The 17,210-nt window shown below is 33.7% G+C and overlaps 1 protein-coding gene across 1 annotated transcript in view; it reads right to left on the bottom strand.

Annotated features, from left to right (window-relative positions):
* Positions 1 to 17,210, bottom strand: part of LOC140436728 (obg-like ATPase 1) — a 180,326-nt gene that overhangs the window by 66,158 nt on the left and 96,958 nt on the right. The window contains exon 7 of the mRNA XM_072525783.1: positions 6,589 to 6,686. Within this exon, the coding sequence (XP_072381884.1) occupies positions 6,589 to 6,686 (98 nt within the window). The remainder of the gene's footprint in view (positions 1 to 6,588; positions 6,687 to 17,210) is intronic.

Below are 17,210 nucleotides of genomic sequence, written 5' to 3'. Positions count from 1 at the left end.
ATTAGGCCAAGAGTTGTTTTGTACAAGCTGACGGTAGGTGTCGCCGATAATTACCCAGCGATCTGCACTTTTAAAGAAAGCCATTCATTTTTCTATCGTTCTTTATTAACATACAATATAAGAAAGAACACTCTTTTGTCTGCAACAATGTATTTCAACTAACACAAAGTCTCTTAATAATTTAATAAGGTTTATATAAAGTTGCAAAACTGCAACAACTATAATAGGTGATTTTAAGGCACATGTGGGTCAATCCAAGAGAGGATATGAAACAATACATGAAGGACTAGGCTTTACAACTAGAAATGATTTGCTGGAATTAGCAACAGTATTAGACAACTACATTTGTTATGAATATTTATTATTTGTATGGAATATTTATTCAAACACCCTGTAGTTTAGTTATTTTTTTTAGTTTTATCATGTTACCCAACATTTCCCGTTGCTACTGTTCTAAAGACTATGTCAGATATAATATTAAAACTTCAGAAAACAAACTGTCACCGATTAGATTAGATAAAAATTTAAGTAATTTATTACAGCAAGAGAACAGTAAGTAATGGGAATTAATTAGTTTTCTATATTGTTAATTTTATATGTTGTAGGAATTTGAGTTGTTTTTTCGCAAATAAAAACAGTTTACTACAAATCCGTCAATTGCTGGCTGTACAATAAAACCAAATTCCCAACAACTTTTAATGACAGACAGAAAAGAAGATATACGTGATTGTAAGGACTGTAATGGTGAGTGAGACTGTAAGTCAACAAAATAGGTTACTTATGATAGACATCGCAGTATTAGAGGTATATCTTAGAGGGAAATGCGTGTACTGCAAGACAGCGTGTGGTGTGTTGTGTAATAGAAATATTCCAATGAAACTGAAAAGAAAATTCTATAAAACTGCCAAAGACCAGTTATAATGTTCGAAACTAAATGTGGGGCAGTTAAAAAGAAAGACGAACAGGGAATGCATGTAGCTGAAATTAGAATGCTAAGGTGGATAAATACAGTGACAAAAAAGGATAAAATTAAGAATAAGTCGATTAAGGGTGGTAACAATTCATTCCAAAATGAGAAAACATAGATTAAGATATTTCGTGCATGTTTATGTAGAAAATATATAGAGATAGCTGGTTAATTAATTAAAGGCGCAAAAAATGAAATGTATATAATTGCAAGAAAAAAAATTGGCATAACTCATAAATTATTATCAGCATAAGAAAAGAAGAACAGTCAAGTAACAAAGATGTCTGCTAAAACGTCGCGAAGTAATGAGATCTCGGCGATCTGAACTTTAAATGCTCGCTTCACCAGGTCTAAATAAGTTGTTATATTCTCCGAGGGGTGGGATTCTATTCAAATAGGCTGATCGTGTAAAATTTACAAAATCACGTTCGCGCCCTTTTTAGGAGACGTAGTAAATTAGATAATTCACAAGCAGTTATTAAAGCTATTATCTCTAGCGTTTTTGCTATTATATATCTAGCGTATTGATTTTTCTACAGACGTGTGGGAATTTCTACAATTTTACCGTGGGAAATTTATAGAAGATAAACAATTAAATAAGTAATTAAATAACGTCATATGTTAAGAACATTAAGAATAATAAAAAGAAAAACTGCTGATTTGCTAGTTCCTGGGAGGAATATCAAGCCCTGGGGAGACGCTTAAGCGGTACTAGTAGCAGACTTGGATTTGTTGGATTGATATTGGTATGACCCAATTATCACGTAAATTACATAATAATTCATATAATTTTTCATTCGTGCTGCCAGTGAACTAGTATACTATTGAGTGGTTCAATTCCAGAACCATTTTATAGTATACACACATAAAAAAAAACATTGATTTAAGGGCGACTTATAAATATCCGTGCCGTGTCCGTTCCGTGTCAGTGCCAAGTCCGGGTATTTTTAATGTTATATTTACGTAAACCGCGTTGTAGCAGTGTGCATACCGGGCCGAATAGAGAGGAAAAGTTATTACATATTTGCGTGTAAAAAAGAGTTGAAAATATGGCGGCTTGGATCGAAGATCTCACTGTGTTGGCATTATTACTTGATGAAGAGGAAGAGAAAAAGCAGAAAAAGTGGAAACAAAAAAATATGGAGTGTCCATCCTATGTGGAAAAGAAGACAACCCGAAGAAGAACTTAAAATATACAGAGAATTACTGCACAATGAAACAAAATTTTACGAATATTTTAGAATGTCACAGTACTCTTTTCTTTTTTCTTCATTACATATAAAAAACCATAACATACTAACCCTACAACATCTGCTTGTCTGTTTACCAGCACTCGCGTTCACAAAACAATAAAATCGTATATATAAGTCCGTGCGGTCCGTGTCATTTCTGTGCATCGCCGGTGCCGAAAACAAAAATATCGTTTGGGATTAATTTCAGGCCGGACATGGGACAGACCCCATCCAGACCGGCCAATTTTGGGGGTAACACCAATTAAAATTTAATCGAAGAAGCCTTAGTGATGAGTTTCATGAAGGTCGATCGACAACATAAAAACAACAGCAGCATTCGTTTCATCAAAATGAAACAAATAAAAGTTATATGATAACTTATGTTTTAAATAATTGTATAAGGATAGATTCCACATAATGTAAATGAGGATAAAAAAAAGCTCGTGTCACATGGTACAAATAAACACTATATACCACTTATATAACTATATATAACTCAGGGGTATTAATGTGATAGATATACGACATTGTTAGTGGCAGGCTTTATGCATACAATCCGGAATCAGAAAGTATCAGAAGGGATTGTAACAAGAAAGATAAGAATGTAAAAGGACGGCCTGAACATTAAACATCATCGGAGTATATAACTCAGAAAATAACAAGCCTCAAACAATAAGAGAAATATTTTATGACAAATTACAAGAAGTAATAGATCAAGTCAGAGGGAAGATGATAATACTGAGAATATTTTACGCTCGAATAGGCAACCGAGTAATATCCCGGATTAAGCAAAAACACAAGGAGAATGTTAAAAACAAAAATGGAGAACTGATGATAAACTTCTGCACGAATAACGAACTTAGAATAAACAACAAATTTTTTTACCACAAAGACCAACACAAATATACATTCAATAACACCCGTGGACAAAGATCAATGATATAATATTATACAACTAACAGAGACATACATCTATAAAAAAAAAACGGGTGTGGCAGTCCAGTGGGACTGCCGGTAGAAGTTATACTTCTATACACGCGTTCGTCTTTACAAATTTATATGGGAGTCAAGCTGCACAATTATTACATATGTAATGCTATAGGTAAGAAAGAGCAGAAAGAGAAAAAGAATTAGGTATACAGGTATATGGTGCATCGTTTGCTGTATATAAACATTTGACCTGTAATGGGAGTATAGTAAGTAAATGAAGGATTGAATCAATATTTTAATGAAAATATGTATTTTTATTTTCATATATGTATAAAAGGAGTTGAATGCAAAAAAAAAATTTTACACATACTCTGCAGTAAAATTCATTGTTAATTTTGTTATTATTATAAAAATACAATACAATACACTGCCACATAATTCAATATTATAATACAATACAAATTAAAATGCAATATTCATAAGTATTTTCACAAAAGGAATATTTTTATTTTCGAGAGAGAAAGAGAGAGAAAATATATCTTCTGTCTCTCTCTTACCTATATCTTACATATGTATTGTAATGATTTTGCCGATTTACTCAATATATACGAATACACACAAATTTCCAACGTCGAACGCGCGTATAGAAGTATAACTTCAAAAAACGTTTGTGGAAGATAAAAATAAAAAACCAACAACTCGGATTATGTTGTAAATGTTCATTTTATTTTAAAATTTAGCATTTTTGCGTATCTTACATATATTTAATTAAATTAACGAGGGGTTTTTAAATATTTCAAAAATAAAAAAGGAAATTCATATTGGGATTCGAACTCACATACACCAGCGTATGAAACAAACACGTAAAATATTTGCCAATTAGACATGACACAAACGTATTTCAAAATTGACAGTTCTCGATCAGTGATTTATTAAGATTATTATTTTGAAATACAAAGGACTAAAATAGTTATGAACATTTAATAAATAATACAAAACATGTCACATAAATAATAATATTAATAAATATATATATATATATATATATATATATATATATATATATATATATATATATATATATATATAGTATTAAATATATATACAAAAGGAACATTTTTATTCTCGAGATAGGAAGAGAGAGAAAATATATCTTCTGTCTCTCTCTTACTCATTATCTGACATATGTAATGATTTCACCGATTCACTGAAGTCATGTTAGGGGCGCTTGCGCGACCTGAAAATCCTAACACTAGACCTTAGCCAGAAGGTTACACGAACTTTTTACCGATTCACTCCCGTACAAATTTCCAACGTGGAGCGCGCGTATAGAAGTATAACTTCAATAATCAACATAAGATGATGGAATCAGCAGCAATGAAGATGGAATATTTATTCCAAAACCGTTCTGTGATTTATTTTATGTTTTATTTTTGTAGTTTCTGTATTAAATAAATATCGAGTGAATACTAATTTATTTTCAAAACAATTTTTTAACCACAAAAAATATTAATATTTACAGAAAGTGATATAAGCTAGTTGAGAAAGTATTTTTCCTGCTATCAGGTACATAAAGTGAGGTAAAAAGCCGGTTCATAACGCTTTTGAAGTTTAAAATCCATCTAGTACTAACCGATAAGTAACATGTTTTCGCCGTACTGATCATCTGCAAATATGGATCAAAAACAAGCTCAAGATCAATAACACAAATAAATACAAGCTAAAGTTATATGTAAGTTAACTAAAGCCATATCTTCTAGTATTTACCACGATTTAATATTCGTGACACGTATAGCAATATCGAGTGGTAAAACTAGAAGAATATAAATGAAAAAATGCAAAAACACTGAATAGGACGTTAAAATTAAAAGGTCCTAAATAAACTACCTATAAACAGTAAATGCATAAGCAAAAAACTAATAAGATAGCTTCCAACCATTATTTAAATATCTTTCTCTACACAGGTATATTCTTCTAGTCTAATAAATATGTTTACATTTTCATCATTAATGTAGCTTCTTGCATCATACCCTTCTGCAGTTTTACACCCGTCTGTGTACTAGCTGTAACCTTGCAGTCTCGAGTCTGTGTTTCCTTTGCTCCATCTCTTTCGTGAACAGATGTCTACCTGGAAAAGTTCTTTAGGCCTTCATTTGGGTACCGAATGGTGGGTAGTCATCATCTATAAGATATTCCCAATTTAATTTATGGTGTTACTAAGTCCTGGTCTAACCAGTACGTTATTCAGGTCTCAGTCTACAATATACCATTCGCGCTTCTCCGCTTATAAGGAAGAGTCACAGTGAAAAAAGTACCGCCCCAATAACTGCTAGTGGTGTGCCCCTCAGAGCCCATGTAATTATAACGAAATCAGTCCTTGGGCCTTGCTAAATTTAAAGATTGTACGTTTTGCACCAGCTTTAGGCTGCACTCAGAGTCTGTTGCATTCTATCTCTGACTACGTCATTAATTTTGACGACGGCCAAGATGACCAGGTCATCCGTCATACAAAACATGCTATCTATCGTTGGTGAGTCTAGCTATCAACCTATACATGACCGGATTTCACAAGACGAGATAAATCTACCATCTGCGGACAGCCTTTGCCTACCTTTGCTGACACAGATATACCCAGTAACGTTGCGTATATCAAACGGCCCTTCAGCATACAGCCTATCCATCTACAGATAATTTCGTCTATTCTTTTTAGCGGAATCACTTTTCTGATTGCTTTGTAGATATGTTTCCTCATTACCTCTTCGTTTTTCAGAATGTACTCCATCCTCAAATAAAATTTTCAACCAACACACCATCGCTAATGTGCCTAGCGAGCAGTTTTTCTAGAGTCTTCAGTACACATGACATCATATTTATCGGTCTCAGACACTTAGCTTTTTCCTGTCCAATATTGCCAGGTTTAGGTACGAAAGCTACCCTTATGAGCCTACATGTTCTCGGAATGACCCCCTATAACAGCCATGGATTTTCCTACACTTTCGGGATATTTGCGACAAAATTTATAAACCAATGTTTAAAAGATGCGATATTTATTAAAAGTAGCATGAAAAACATAAGTTTCTTAAACTATGCATGCATTTCTGCGTTGATATAAATAGTCCGGTCGGGATGTCATTTGACCTTGCATGGCGAGCTACCCCAAATTTTATTGTTCGAACCCCTAGCGGCAGTCAATATTAGTGTAAATTTAAAATCGCGACTGAATCCAACCGTTGCGTTAGTGCCATCTTGTATTTAAAGAAGAACTGTTTTTGCTCAATATCTACTCCATTTTCAACAAAAACAGCTGACTGACAAAAACAGCTCGCCATACAAGGTTAGGCCTTTTTTTTTGTCAAATTCGACTGGACTAAAATTTACAGTTTTCATTCGATTAGTATTATTACACCGTACACATTTCTAATAAGTGATTTTTAAACATACAGAAAAGCAAAAACTCACCATTTGTTCTTTTTCTTGATGTAGTCCTTTTCAGAGAGGTTCACTAGATACATGCCTGGTTTTGATGTTAAAAACAGATATTTGTTCAATATTTCTATCTGCAATAAAAAAATTTCATTGGAAGTTATAAACACTCTATGGTTTTCTGTATTGTGAATACAGCGTTTTTAAGCATATTTCAAATGCCTCACATTTGTTGCGAAAACTCAAAACAGAAATTCCATGTTACAGGTTTTGAAGATTAGGCTCTAACTATGGAAATTCCATTCTGATCGGTCACTGGAAGTGATAAATTTTATTGATCTCACGAGAATCTTAAAAAATGGCAAAAATCGCGAGTCGATTATTTATTTAACACTTTTATAGACAGTTACATCATTTGCAACAAAATGCAAAATATTCATACGAAAGCTGCACTCTTGACCTTTAAAACGCATTTTGATTTTTGTATATAAGTCACTCTGATCAAAAGATATCGAGTTTTTACCGTCGAGTTGATACAAATTTTATTTAAAATTTATTTCGCGCGCGTAACTGACATTCAAAATCACTGGTTGGTTCAAGCGTTGTTTCCGAGAGAACGGTTTATTCTACACAAAAAGTGTAAATAAACATTTTTGTTCAAAATTATCTCATATACATTTTTTATTTGAAACATTTTTTTGTACCACAAACAGATTTTTGGTAAATCGATTTTTTCTGTTTTCCACTCCCTGCGATGGAGATAGGAGTGATAAACTTTTGTGCATATTTTTTGGGGTCTCATAATTGACATTCTCAGCAAAATTCAGTTTGATCGTATGATTTTTAGAGGTTCACTGTCATTTTTGTTTCAAACGACTGAAGTAAAAAGGTATAAAACTAATAATTTCATAATACACAGATATCTAGACGTAGTGAAAGGCCCGAAGAGGAGTAGACAGAAGATCCATGTAATTTCTTCGCCATATCAGAGCTTGGACGGTCATAAACGTTTAACAATTACTAAGAGTGGCAGAAAATAGAGCGAATTTTGATGTAGTGATCGCAAACCTCCAATAATGCAGTGCGCTAGAAAACGTAGTCACTGAAAATTATTTTTTTTAATAAAATGAATATGAAACCTCTCAATTGTGCATAAAATTCATTGTTATGTAAATATCCCTAAGACACCAAACAATTTATTGTTTGAGGATCCTTCAAGCTAAAACTAGACTAAATACATTATAACAGTTACACAATTACCTATGGAATTTTACTTATACAAATTATCTCTTCAATTACATCTTTACTTGTTTAGAGCTAAAGTGTGTTCATTTATCGTAATGAAAAGGTGGAGACCAATCAATCCACTTTATTTAAAAACGTCGCTCCAAACCCTGAAATTACTCCATTCCTTGTTCTCGCGATAAATAAAGAAATGAAATTTTTCCCTTTTATTAAAATAAATATCCTTGGTTGGCTAAACATTCAATACGAAACACAAACAATTTATAGCCTCGTAGGTGGAAAGTACATGAATTCAATTCAATGCAGACGTGTAATGATCTTATCATTTCTATTCGACGAATTATTTCATTTATATCTGGCACGTACACTGTACAGTCCGCGGTAGAAGTTTTAGTTGGCTCTAGTTGGTTGACGTATAAGCTTTCACGAAAAGTTTGAACAATTCTGTTTCTGCTATTATAACAGTTAGATATTTGACAAAATTGTTAAATTATGCATTATTTTTCCAACATTATTAAAGAGTAAATTTTTTGGACATGTACGAACTCACTTTATCACTTTAAAGCCCCCATAAAATTATTAGACGCTCCAAGATATAAGCAAATTAATCACCGGGATCCTTTGGGGACTCGTAAACTCATCACCAGAATTTTTGACCCAATGCACTGGTTTCTAATGAGGAAGATTGCCTGTTACCTGCCATACTTCTTGTTTAGTTGACTTCGAGCAGTTCACTATTCATGTTGAAGGAACAAGGGCAAATGATGAGAAATTTAACTTTTGCAATGCAATGCATTGCATTTGCATTTAATACATCCAATTATTCTTTCAAATTATTAAATCTTAACGGTTTGCAAGCATTTTATGTATGATTTTTACCTGCCATGAGGTACAGGTAATTCAGTAATCAATTTGCAAATCTCTCTGGGTCTATTTTAAAATCCTTGGTTTTCTTGCAGTGATGAGTTTATACTATCTACGAGTCCATTTATACTAATTGTTGATGAGTTTACGTGTTTTTCCATTCGGAAGATTTAATTTGTTATCTCATCTCACTTCATTGATTAAACACCAATTTTACATTTTTGAAAAGTTGACAAAAATTTAAAGTTGCGTACTCACTCATCAGCGGACACAAGATTTACGGATGCATTTTGAGCAGAGAAATCCATTTTTAGTTACTTATAAACTTGAAATCTATTTGAAGCATACCCTCAATTGTAAAACACGTTTATATTGAGCCACAAATCTCTTTACGTGAACGACAGCCAATAGATCGTTCCGAGGCTATTCAGCAAGTATCCCGACCTTGTTTTCCGGGTCTCAAACCGACGTTCAAACTGACTTAACCTATCCTAGCTCGAACGTCCTCGGTTTGCCTTCGTCCGTCTTCTGACTGATACTCCAGATATGCAATGCAAGATAAGAAAGACTTCTCTATTTATATTCTCGGGATACCGTTGGATTTCTACCGCTTCAGGAATTTTTCTAAAATTTGAAAAAATAAAGGGTTTTTCACTGCAGAATGGAAAAAAACCAGATCTATTTAATGTTTCATAGTCTTGGATTATGGTTTTAAACAAATAACTAATGTACACGTGGCCAGAGGAACAGGGAGTGGGATAATACATACCAGAAGAATAGAAAGGCGATGGTGGATAATTTAAAACAAGCAGAGATTCTTAAATTTTCCTAGTTCATCATTAAGTAAACGTGGTGCATTCTTGGGGAAAAATCTTCTGTTTGTGACAGAACGAATATATGAAAGAAACGCAATATCTGCATGAATATAGCTTAGAGGCACGTCGATGCGTAGGTGAATTTAGATGTCGATGGATAATCTCAGAGTTTAAACAAGTATTAGGTAAAGTAGGACTAAAAATGAATACGGAGAAAACTAAGGTAATGAACACTAAAGAAGTTGATTTCACTTTTGATGATGGAAAGATTGAAAATGTAGAAGAATAAGTGTACTTGGGACATAAAATAAAGCAAGGGAAATAAAATCAAACTGTAGAAATTACAAGAGTACGGATAACCTGGGTAGTAGTAAGTAAAGTAAACTTTATTATAAAAGATCCGAAAATCTCAATTAGGTAATTTAAAACGAAAGGTTTGACACATGTATCCTTCCTGTTATGACTTATGAAATGGAGACCATCAGACTTACTAACCAATCTCTCAATAAACTTAATAATTAAAAGAGATATTAAGAGAATCATGGTAAATGTAAGCTTAAGAGATCATATGAGAAACGAAGATCTAAAAAGAAAAACCAAAGTAGAGTCCAAGCTCTCGCAAAATCTAAGTGCAATATGGGAAGAGAGTGAATAGAAGTGGACAAAGAGACTTATACAAAGGCGAAGAAGAGCAGATAAACGGGGCATAGGAAGGCCACAAAAAAATGGATCGACGACAAGAAAGAAAGTGATACCAGATAGCTCAAGACAGGCGAACATGGGGGACAAAACACAAGGGGAGGACTATGTCCAGGGGTGGACCAGAAGGGGCGGCTAAAGAAGAAGGATAATCTTTTGGATTATGTGCATTTGGTGTTATATGGTGTAGAAATAGAAATGGATAAGATAATTAATAATAAAATTCATTTGATCTGGATAGTGATTATAACGAGTGACCCAATCGACCAATTAGCTTATGAAAGACCTACACATCAAGAAAAGATATAGCCCAGTCTGGTTATGCAAAAATCATCGATTTCACGGCAAAATTTTTCGCAGATATCTGAAGCTTTTAAGTCATAGGTATGCGAAAATTTTTTCGACCTATTTTAACCATGCTGGGCTAATAGGGATCAGTTATATTTAACGTTCATTAAAAACTGATATAATAAAAAAAATTGTGGATGTATAAGATAATTCAGAAAAGGTGAGATGATAAATATATCATCGAACCTGAAACGTAATTTCAGTTTAAGAAAACATGATTCCAGAGCTGAAAACTCGAAGGCTTCCTTAAATATACCCGATAATCCAGTATTCCAGATACTTGTCTGAAAAAAGGAAAAGGAAAATAGGTAGAAGAAAAATATACCGTCAGAAAAATAACAAACAAGAACCATCGCCAGATGCTCCCGCAAATTAGAGAATCTTGAATGAAAATTTTAGTAAACAGGGACGACAAATTGAAACTCATAAAAATGTCTTGATTATGTTCGTTATTATCCAATACACTAAGTATCTAATAACAAACCGAGAATTAATTTACTTCGTTATTCTAAATATTTCGGTATTTTGTTTACACGGTAGGCGGCATTTTGTTTAACCGAATGATCTCATCGCACCCTTAGCAGAAACAATTTATAGTCGAACACCGACCAAATTTAACTGCGAACATTCTTTGTGTTCGTCCCAAAAACCGACAGGCCGTGGTTCCTGACGAGCAACTAACGAACAGCTCGCAAGCGGTTCGTCCCGGCGTACAAATTAACGAATATAGCGTTCACAAACGGTTCGCTAACAGTTCTGCCCGCATATGTGTACCCACCTTTAGGTGCGAAATCAGGAAGAATTTCGATCAGTACAAGGATTAAATTGATTTGATAAGTATTTTGTGAGTTTGTAGATTGTGAGTTAATACTATTGACAATGAGGCAAGCTTGTGGATTTTGGGACGACCGTCAATTCTGGGAGACACAATTATAGGAATTATAGATTTTTTGATATTGCCAGTAAGCTTTGATTGGTTGATGATGAAAAATTTTGTATCTTCGATTATAAGGATGGGCTAATATTAATATTATTGTAAACTGACATATCCTTGAGCAAGTCGTGGTTATTAAGTATATAGGAAAGGGCATCGAAAATAACAATATCGTTGCCATTGTCCATTGGAAGGATTAATATATCAGAAAGACAACGATTTTTAGAGCTGCGAACTCGTTGTGGGTAATATTAGAAATAGTCGGCAGCGTTTAGGACAAGACAGAATTTTTGGTAATAATTGTTCGGAAAGCGGAAACATTTTCTTCAGTTCGAATTCGTTGAGGTCTTCAATTGATACATATTCCGCTTCTAACCGAACAACATCTTCAAACAATAAGATGATAAATCGACTTCTTGTCTGATTGAAATCAGATTTTAGAGAGGGAAAAGAGACTAAGAAAGAGGAGAACATGGATTTTTTTCTTAGAAGTACGAGATTGTATTTTTTTTGTATAATTTCTCTAAGAAATAAGGATTTTTATTTTATTTCTGGTCGTTAAGTACTTAAATTATTGGGAACAGCAACGTTTTCTGCTCCTAGTGGATTTTACCAAGAACGTACAAAATTTTCGCCAATGTACTGAGTTGCAGACTTAATCCAATTGCTTTTAATGAATGCTGGGGTTCTCGAATACCAAGAATCGACTAGTAGTTCTTGTCACAAGTGAATTGTTGTTCACTTGAAACAAGTGAAAACATAAGGAATACATGTAGGGTAGACGATACTAACGGTTGGGTGCTAAACATGTTAGCAGAATGGAAGAAAGAAGAACGGTGAGAATAGCTCGAGATAAATCGCCAACGGGACGAAGAAGTATATACCGACCCCGAAAAAGGTAGAGCGTCAATCTGAAAATTGATGTAGATGGATGAAGTTTAAACGTTCAATTCGCCTAGAATAAAGAAGGACGAAGAAGAATAATCTTAAACTAATCAGATTGGATTAGGATGCCACTTGCAGAAAGAAACCAAAAGTGTTGTGAGAATAAGTGGACGAATGTAGGGACCATTCTCAGTTGAAATTGGACACTGTGACAGGGGGGGAATTCTTTCAAGCCACACTGACAAGCCATAGTTTTTAATCTTGACTAATAGTTAGGGTTCTTTTCCTATTAGCTCCATACTAAAGTAACTGAATATATAAGTGGCTGCGAAAGATATCTTCTTCTTCATGTGCCTATCCGTTACGAATGTTGGCGTACATTACGGCAATCTTTATCTTATCTGCAGCAGCGCGGAAAAGCTGCACAGATGTTGTATTGAACCAGATTCTGAGGTGCTTTAACCAAGATATTCTTCTTCTTCTTCTTCCTGGACCTCGTTTTCCAAATATTTTTCCTTGTAGGATGGCTTGAAAGAAAGCATATCTGAATTCATTTCGCATAATATGTCCGAAGAATTGTAATTTTTGAGATTTGATAGTGGTCAGTACCTATCGGTTCTTATTCATTCTTCTGAGGACATCCTCATTTGTGACTCGGTCAGTCCACGGGATTTTAAGTATTCTCCGATATAGCCACATCTAAAATGCTTCCAGTTTTCTGCACATATCTTCGTTCAAGGTTCACGATTCAACATCGTAAAAAAGGACAGAAAAGACCTAGCATCGCAGCATTCTTACTTTTTTTTCAGCATCCGATTGAAGGTGGATCTAGCTTTTCCGATGCGTGCTCTAATCTCCTGGTTGTTGGTCCATTCTTCATTTATTATGGTGCCGAGGTAGTTGTAGTGTGTCACTCTTTCTGCAGGAGATTGATTGACGTAGAGTTGACCGTAGAAGCTTTGTCTTCTTAACGTTTATATTGAGTCCATATTGTTGACTGTAATACGTGATTTTGTTCATAAGAACTTGTACGTCTCTAAGTTGTCCGCAAATACTATGGTGTCATCTGCATATCTGATGTTGTTTAGCCGGTAACCATTTAGTAGAATACCTTTTTCAGTTTCGTGCAAAGCTTCGATAAATATTCTTTCAGAGTACAGATTGAAGATTAGAGGAGACAAAATACAACCTCTCTAGTACCAACAGCATTTTGTGAACCAGAACTGGTTGGGGGAAATTTGACTTTCACACAGCTTGTAGATTCTCTTGAATGAATTATCTGTAGGAACAATTTTAGGAAATGACCTATAGTACGGTAATCTTCGATTAAGATTGAGAAATAAGCCAAGTGGGGTCGAGACTCAACTGGAGCTAAAGCATCACTAGTAATGATGACTATTATAGATTTGAGTGGAAAGAGAAAAGGACAAATTTTTGTATATTTTATTGAGGATATAAGTATTTCGTTGTCAATATTTTCTGAATTGACTGTATATCCACTTCACCATGACTAGGTACAATGTTAATGTGGTATAATAGTATCACCACCTGGTGATTGATTCTGTGCCCAATAACACTGACACCGTCGAGGCTGTTTTTTTGGCACAGCGGGAATCACTTTAACGCATTGATCTAACAGATTGGACTGCGGCTTCGCTGACTCGACACATTTTTGAGCACAATTTATCATGTGATTTTTTTAATTTGAGGTGACATATCATCGATTTTGTAAGTAGATATATGAATTTTAATTGGGTGTGAATTCAGTTAATTGATAAACGAACTTTACTTATTTATAACGCTACTTTAGACTTTACTTATTTTTATCGTTTATACAGTGTGACCCATTTAGATTGGAAACACCTCTATAAAATTTGAAGTTGTTAACCGATTTTAACCAAATTTTTTTTTAATGTCATGTAATAAAAGGTCGATTGCGGGACAAAATATGAAATATTTAGTTAAATTTTCAGAGCAGTCTACGATACTTTTTCTTCGTCGAAAATGGAAAATTTCTATTAGCGATTTTTTTATTAAAAAAAATTCTACGCCACTGGATTTAGAGTGGCTTCAAATAGCTATGACAAAAATTTCAATAAAATATATTTATTAATAACGAAGTTATGACAACTTAAAATTTTAAAACTCACTAAGCTACGAGTCAAAAAAGAACACCCTGTATCAACAGATAACCATAAAACTAATTATTTTTCAAATAATTTTATTAATAAACAGTTTAATAATATGCACGTAACGCACTTACATTATTAACTTTACATGATACAACTTAAATCTCAGTTTCCATGATAACGATATTACTGTTTGACATTATTTGTGTCATACAAATTTCAGTGCTAGCATAAATTTATGCATAATATCTGCAGCAATATTTACTTCAAATTATTTTAATATTATTTTGTGTCATGGCTGCAAGATTAAGTTTGAGAGAAAAAATTGAAATTATAGGTCTTTTGGGAGATAACGATAGAAATGCCAGGGAAGTTTGTACAATATTTAATGACAGACATGTGGATCGTCCTAATATTAGCTGCGGTACGGTAAACAAAATAAATAGAATCTTTAATGAATATGGTGCAGTATCAAAACTAATTTTAAAAAATAACCCGTTACAAAGAAGAAGAGGAAACAATCAAATCATTTTAGATCAATTCAGAAATAACCCTAATACCAGTTTAAGGAATGCCAGTTTATATTTGAATGTGCCTCGAGAGAGCATTCGGCGATGTCTTAAGGTAAATAATATTAAACCTTTCAAACCAAAATTATTACACACATTACAAGAAGGCGACGAAGCAAAACGTTTATAATATTGTTTATGGGCCCAAGGGGAATATTTAAACAATATAAATTTTCTAAAAAACGTGTTGTTTACCGACGAAGCCACTTTCACTACAAATGGAGTAGTATCATCACAGAATTGTCGCTATTGGACAGTAGATAATCCCCATTGGGTAATAAACTTTAAAAGCCAGTATTCTCAAAAAATCAATGTCTGGTGTGGTATACTGAATCAGCGAGTTATTGGTCCTTTCTTTTTTGAAGAAAACTTGAACACACAGAACTTTTTAGAATTTTTAAACACCGACTTGTGGGATGCTATTCATGAGCTCCCAATTAATGAACGAATTTGTATATCCAGTTAGATGGGTGTTCTGTTCATTACGCCAGAACCGTGAAGCAATGGCTAAATGAAAATTTTCCGAACCGTTGGATAGGCCGGGGTAGTCCGTTGATAGATTAGCCACCCAGATCTCCAGATCTCACAATTTTAGGCTTCTTTCTCTGGGGAGTTATCAAACAAAAAGTTTACCAAACCCGTGCAAGAGACGTAAACGAACTTCGTGCAAGAATTCGACAGGCATGTGCAGAAATTACTGCCCAACAACTAAGAAATGTAATTAGAAATATTTATAAACGCTACGACAAATGTATCCAATTAGATGGTGGATTGGTAGAGGCAACTAGGATTTAAACTAAAATTATGTTTCCATATTTCTGTTAATACAGAGTGTTTTTTTTAACGTTAATACAGTGTTTTTTTCTTAGTGAGTTTTAAAATTTTAAGTTGTCATAAGTTTGTTATTAATGAATAAATCTTAATGAAATTTTTGTCATAGCTATTTGAAGCCACTCTAAATCCAGTGGCGTAGAAATTTTTTTAATAAAAAAATCGCTAATACAAATTCTCCATTTTCGACGAAGAAAAAGTATCGTAGAATACCCTGAAAATTTAACTAAACATTTTATATTTTGTCCTGCAATAGACCTTTTATTACATGACATTAAAAAAAACTTTGGTTAAAATCGGTTAACAACTTCAAATTTTATAGAGGTGTTTCCAATCTAAATGGGTCACACTGTATATATTTTTGGATGACATTTTCGGCAACGAATATGATGTTTTGCTTTTGAAACCATATAATTATAGCATATGATTTGAAAATCATTTATCATAATATTAAAAAAAAAAATCGAAATAAAATGTGTACAAGACGTGTATAACATTAATAGCTGGGTATCTTATGTGGCATAAGACAAAAGGCTTTATAATCCACTTATTGGGAGAAAGTTCGTTATAATAGAGCAATGTTTTACGTATGAATTAAATTGTGAAGAAAGTGTGTAGATCATTGGATAATATTTCAATTAATAAAGTTCAACATTTTATAAAATAACTGATGAGTGAATTTGCAGTAGTATTTAAAATCGGCAAATTTTTTATTGCAGTAATTAATGCCTACAATTTTTGTTTTGATTTACAGATTCTCAGAATAATGTGGAAAATCTGTTAATTAAAAAAATTAGAGAAAACTATAAGTTCCGTTGTGGCGATGTTCATATATCGTCCCTAACGATCGCAACACTATACAATGTAGTCTGTAAGTTTCTGTAATTCCTTTAGGCTGCTGGCAAGAGCAACTGTATCATCAACATCTCTTATTATCAATATCATCAACAGTTGATTATGATTCCTGTACTATTACCTTTAAGAGCCTCTGCGAAGATATTTTCCGAATACAGATTAAAGACAAGTGAAATACTTGTGGCACACTTTTCACACATTTCTTATGGTTATCTATTTCGATAGATTGGGTAGCGAGTGGATACCTCTGTGCGATCCCGGCAGGGGATAGATCTACTTCAGAAATAGCACACCTGCCCACGCGAGCTCATGGATTTCCCCAGTCTCCGGCGGCTCCAACACCCCCAACCAAGGTAGCGGTTGGAACAGGTTTGGAGCAGAGGGTGCTAAGAATCCCCGGAAAAAATCAGGCTACTACAAAGAGCGACAAATGCATATTACTTCATACAATGTTAGAACTCTTAGATCAGACCAGAAGATGATG

This window comes from Diabrotica undecimpunctata, chromosome 3 (assembly GCF_040954645.1).
Source record: "Diabrotica undecimpunctata isolate CICGRU chromosome 3, icDiaUnde3, whole genome shotgun sequence".
Classification (NCBI taxonomy): Eukaryota; Metazoa; Arthropoda; class Insecta; order Coleoptera; family Chrysomelidae; genus Diabrotica; species Diabrotica undecimpunctata.
Note: the sequence above shows the minus strand (reverse complement) of the source record. Positions and strands in the feature narration are given on the sequence as shown.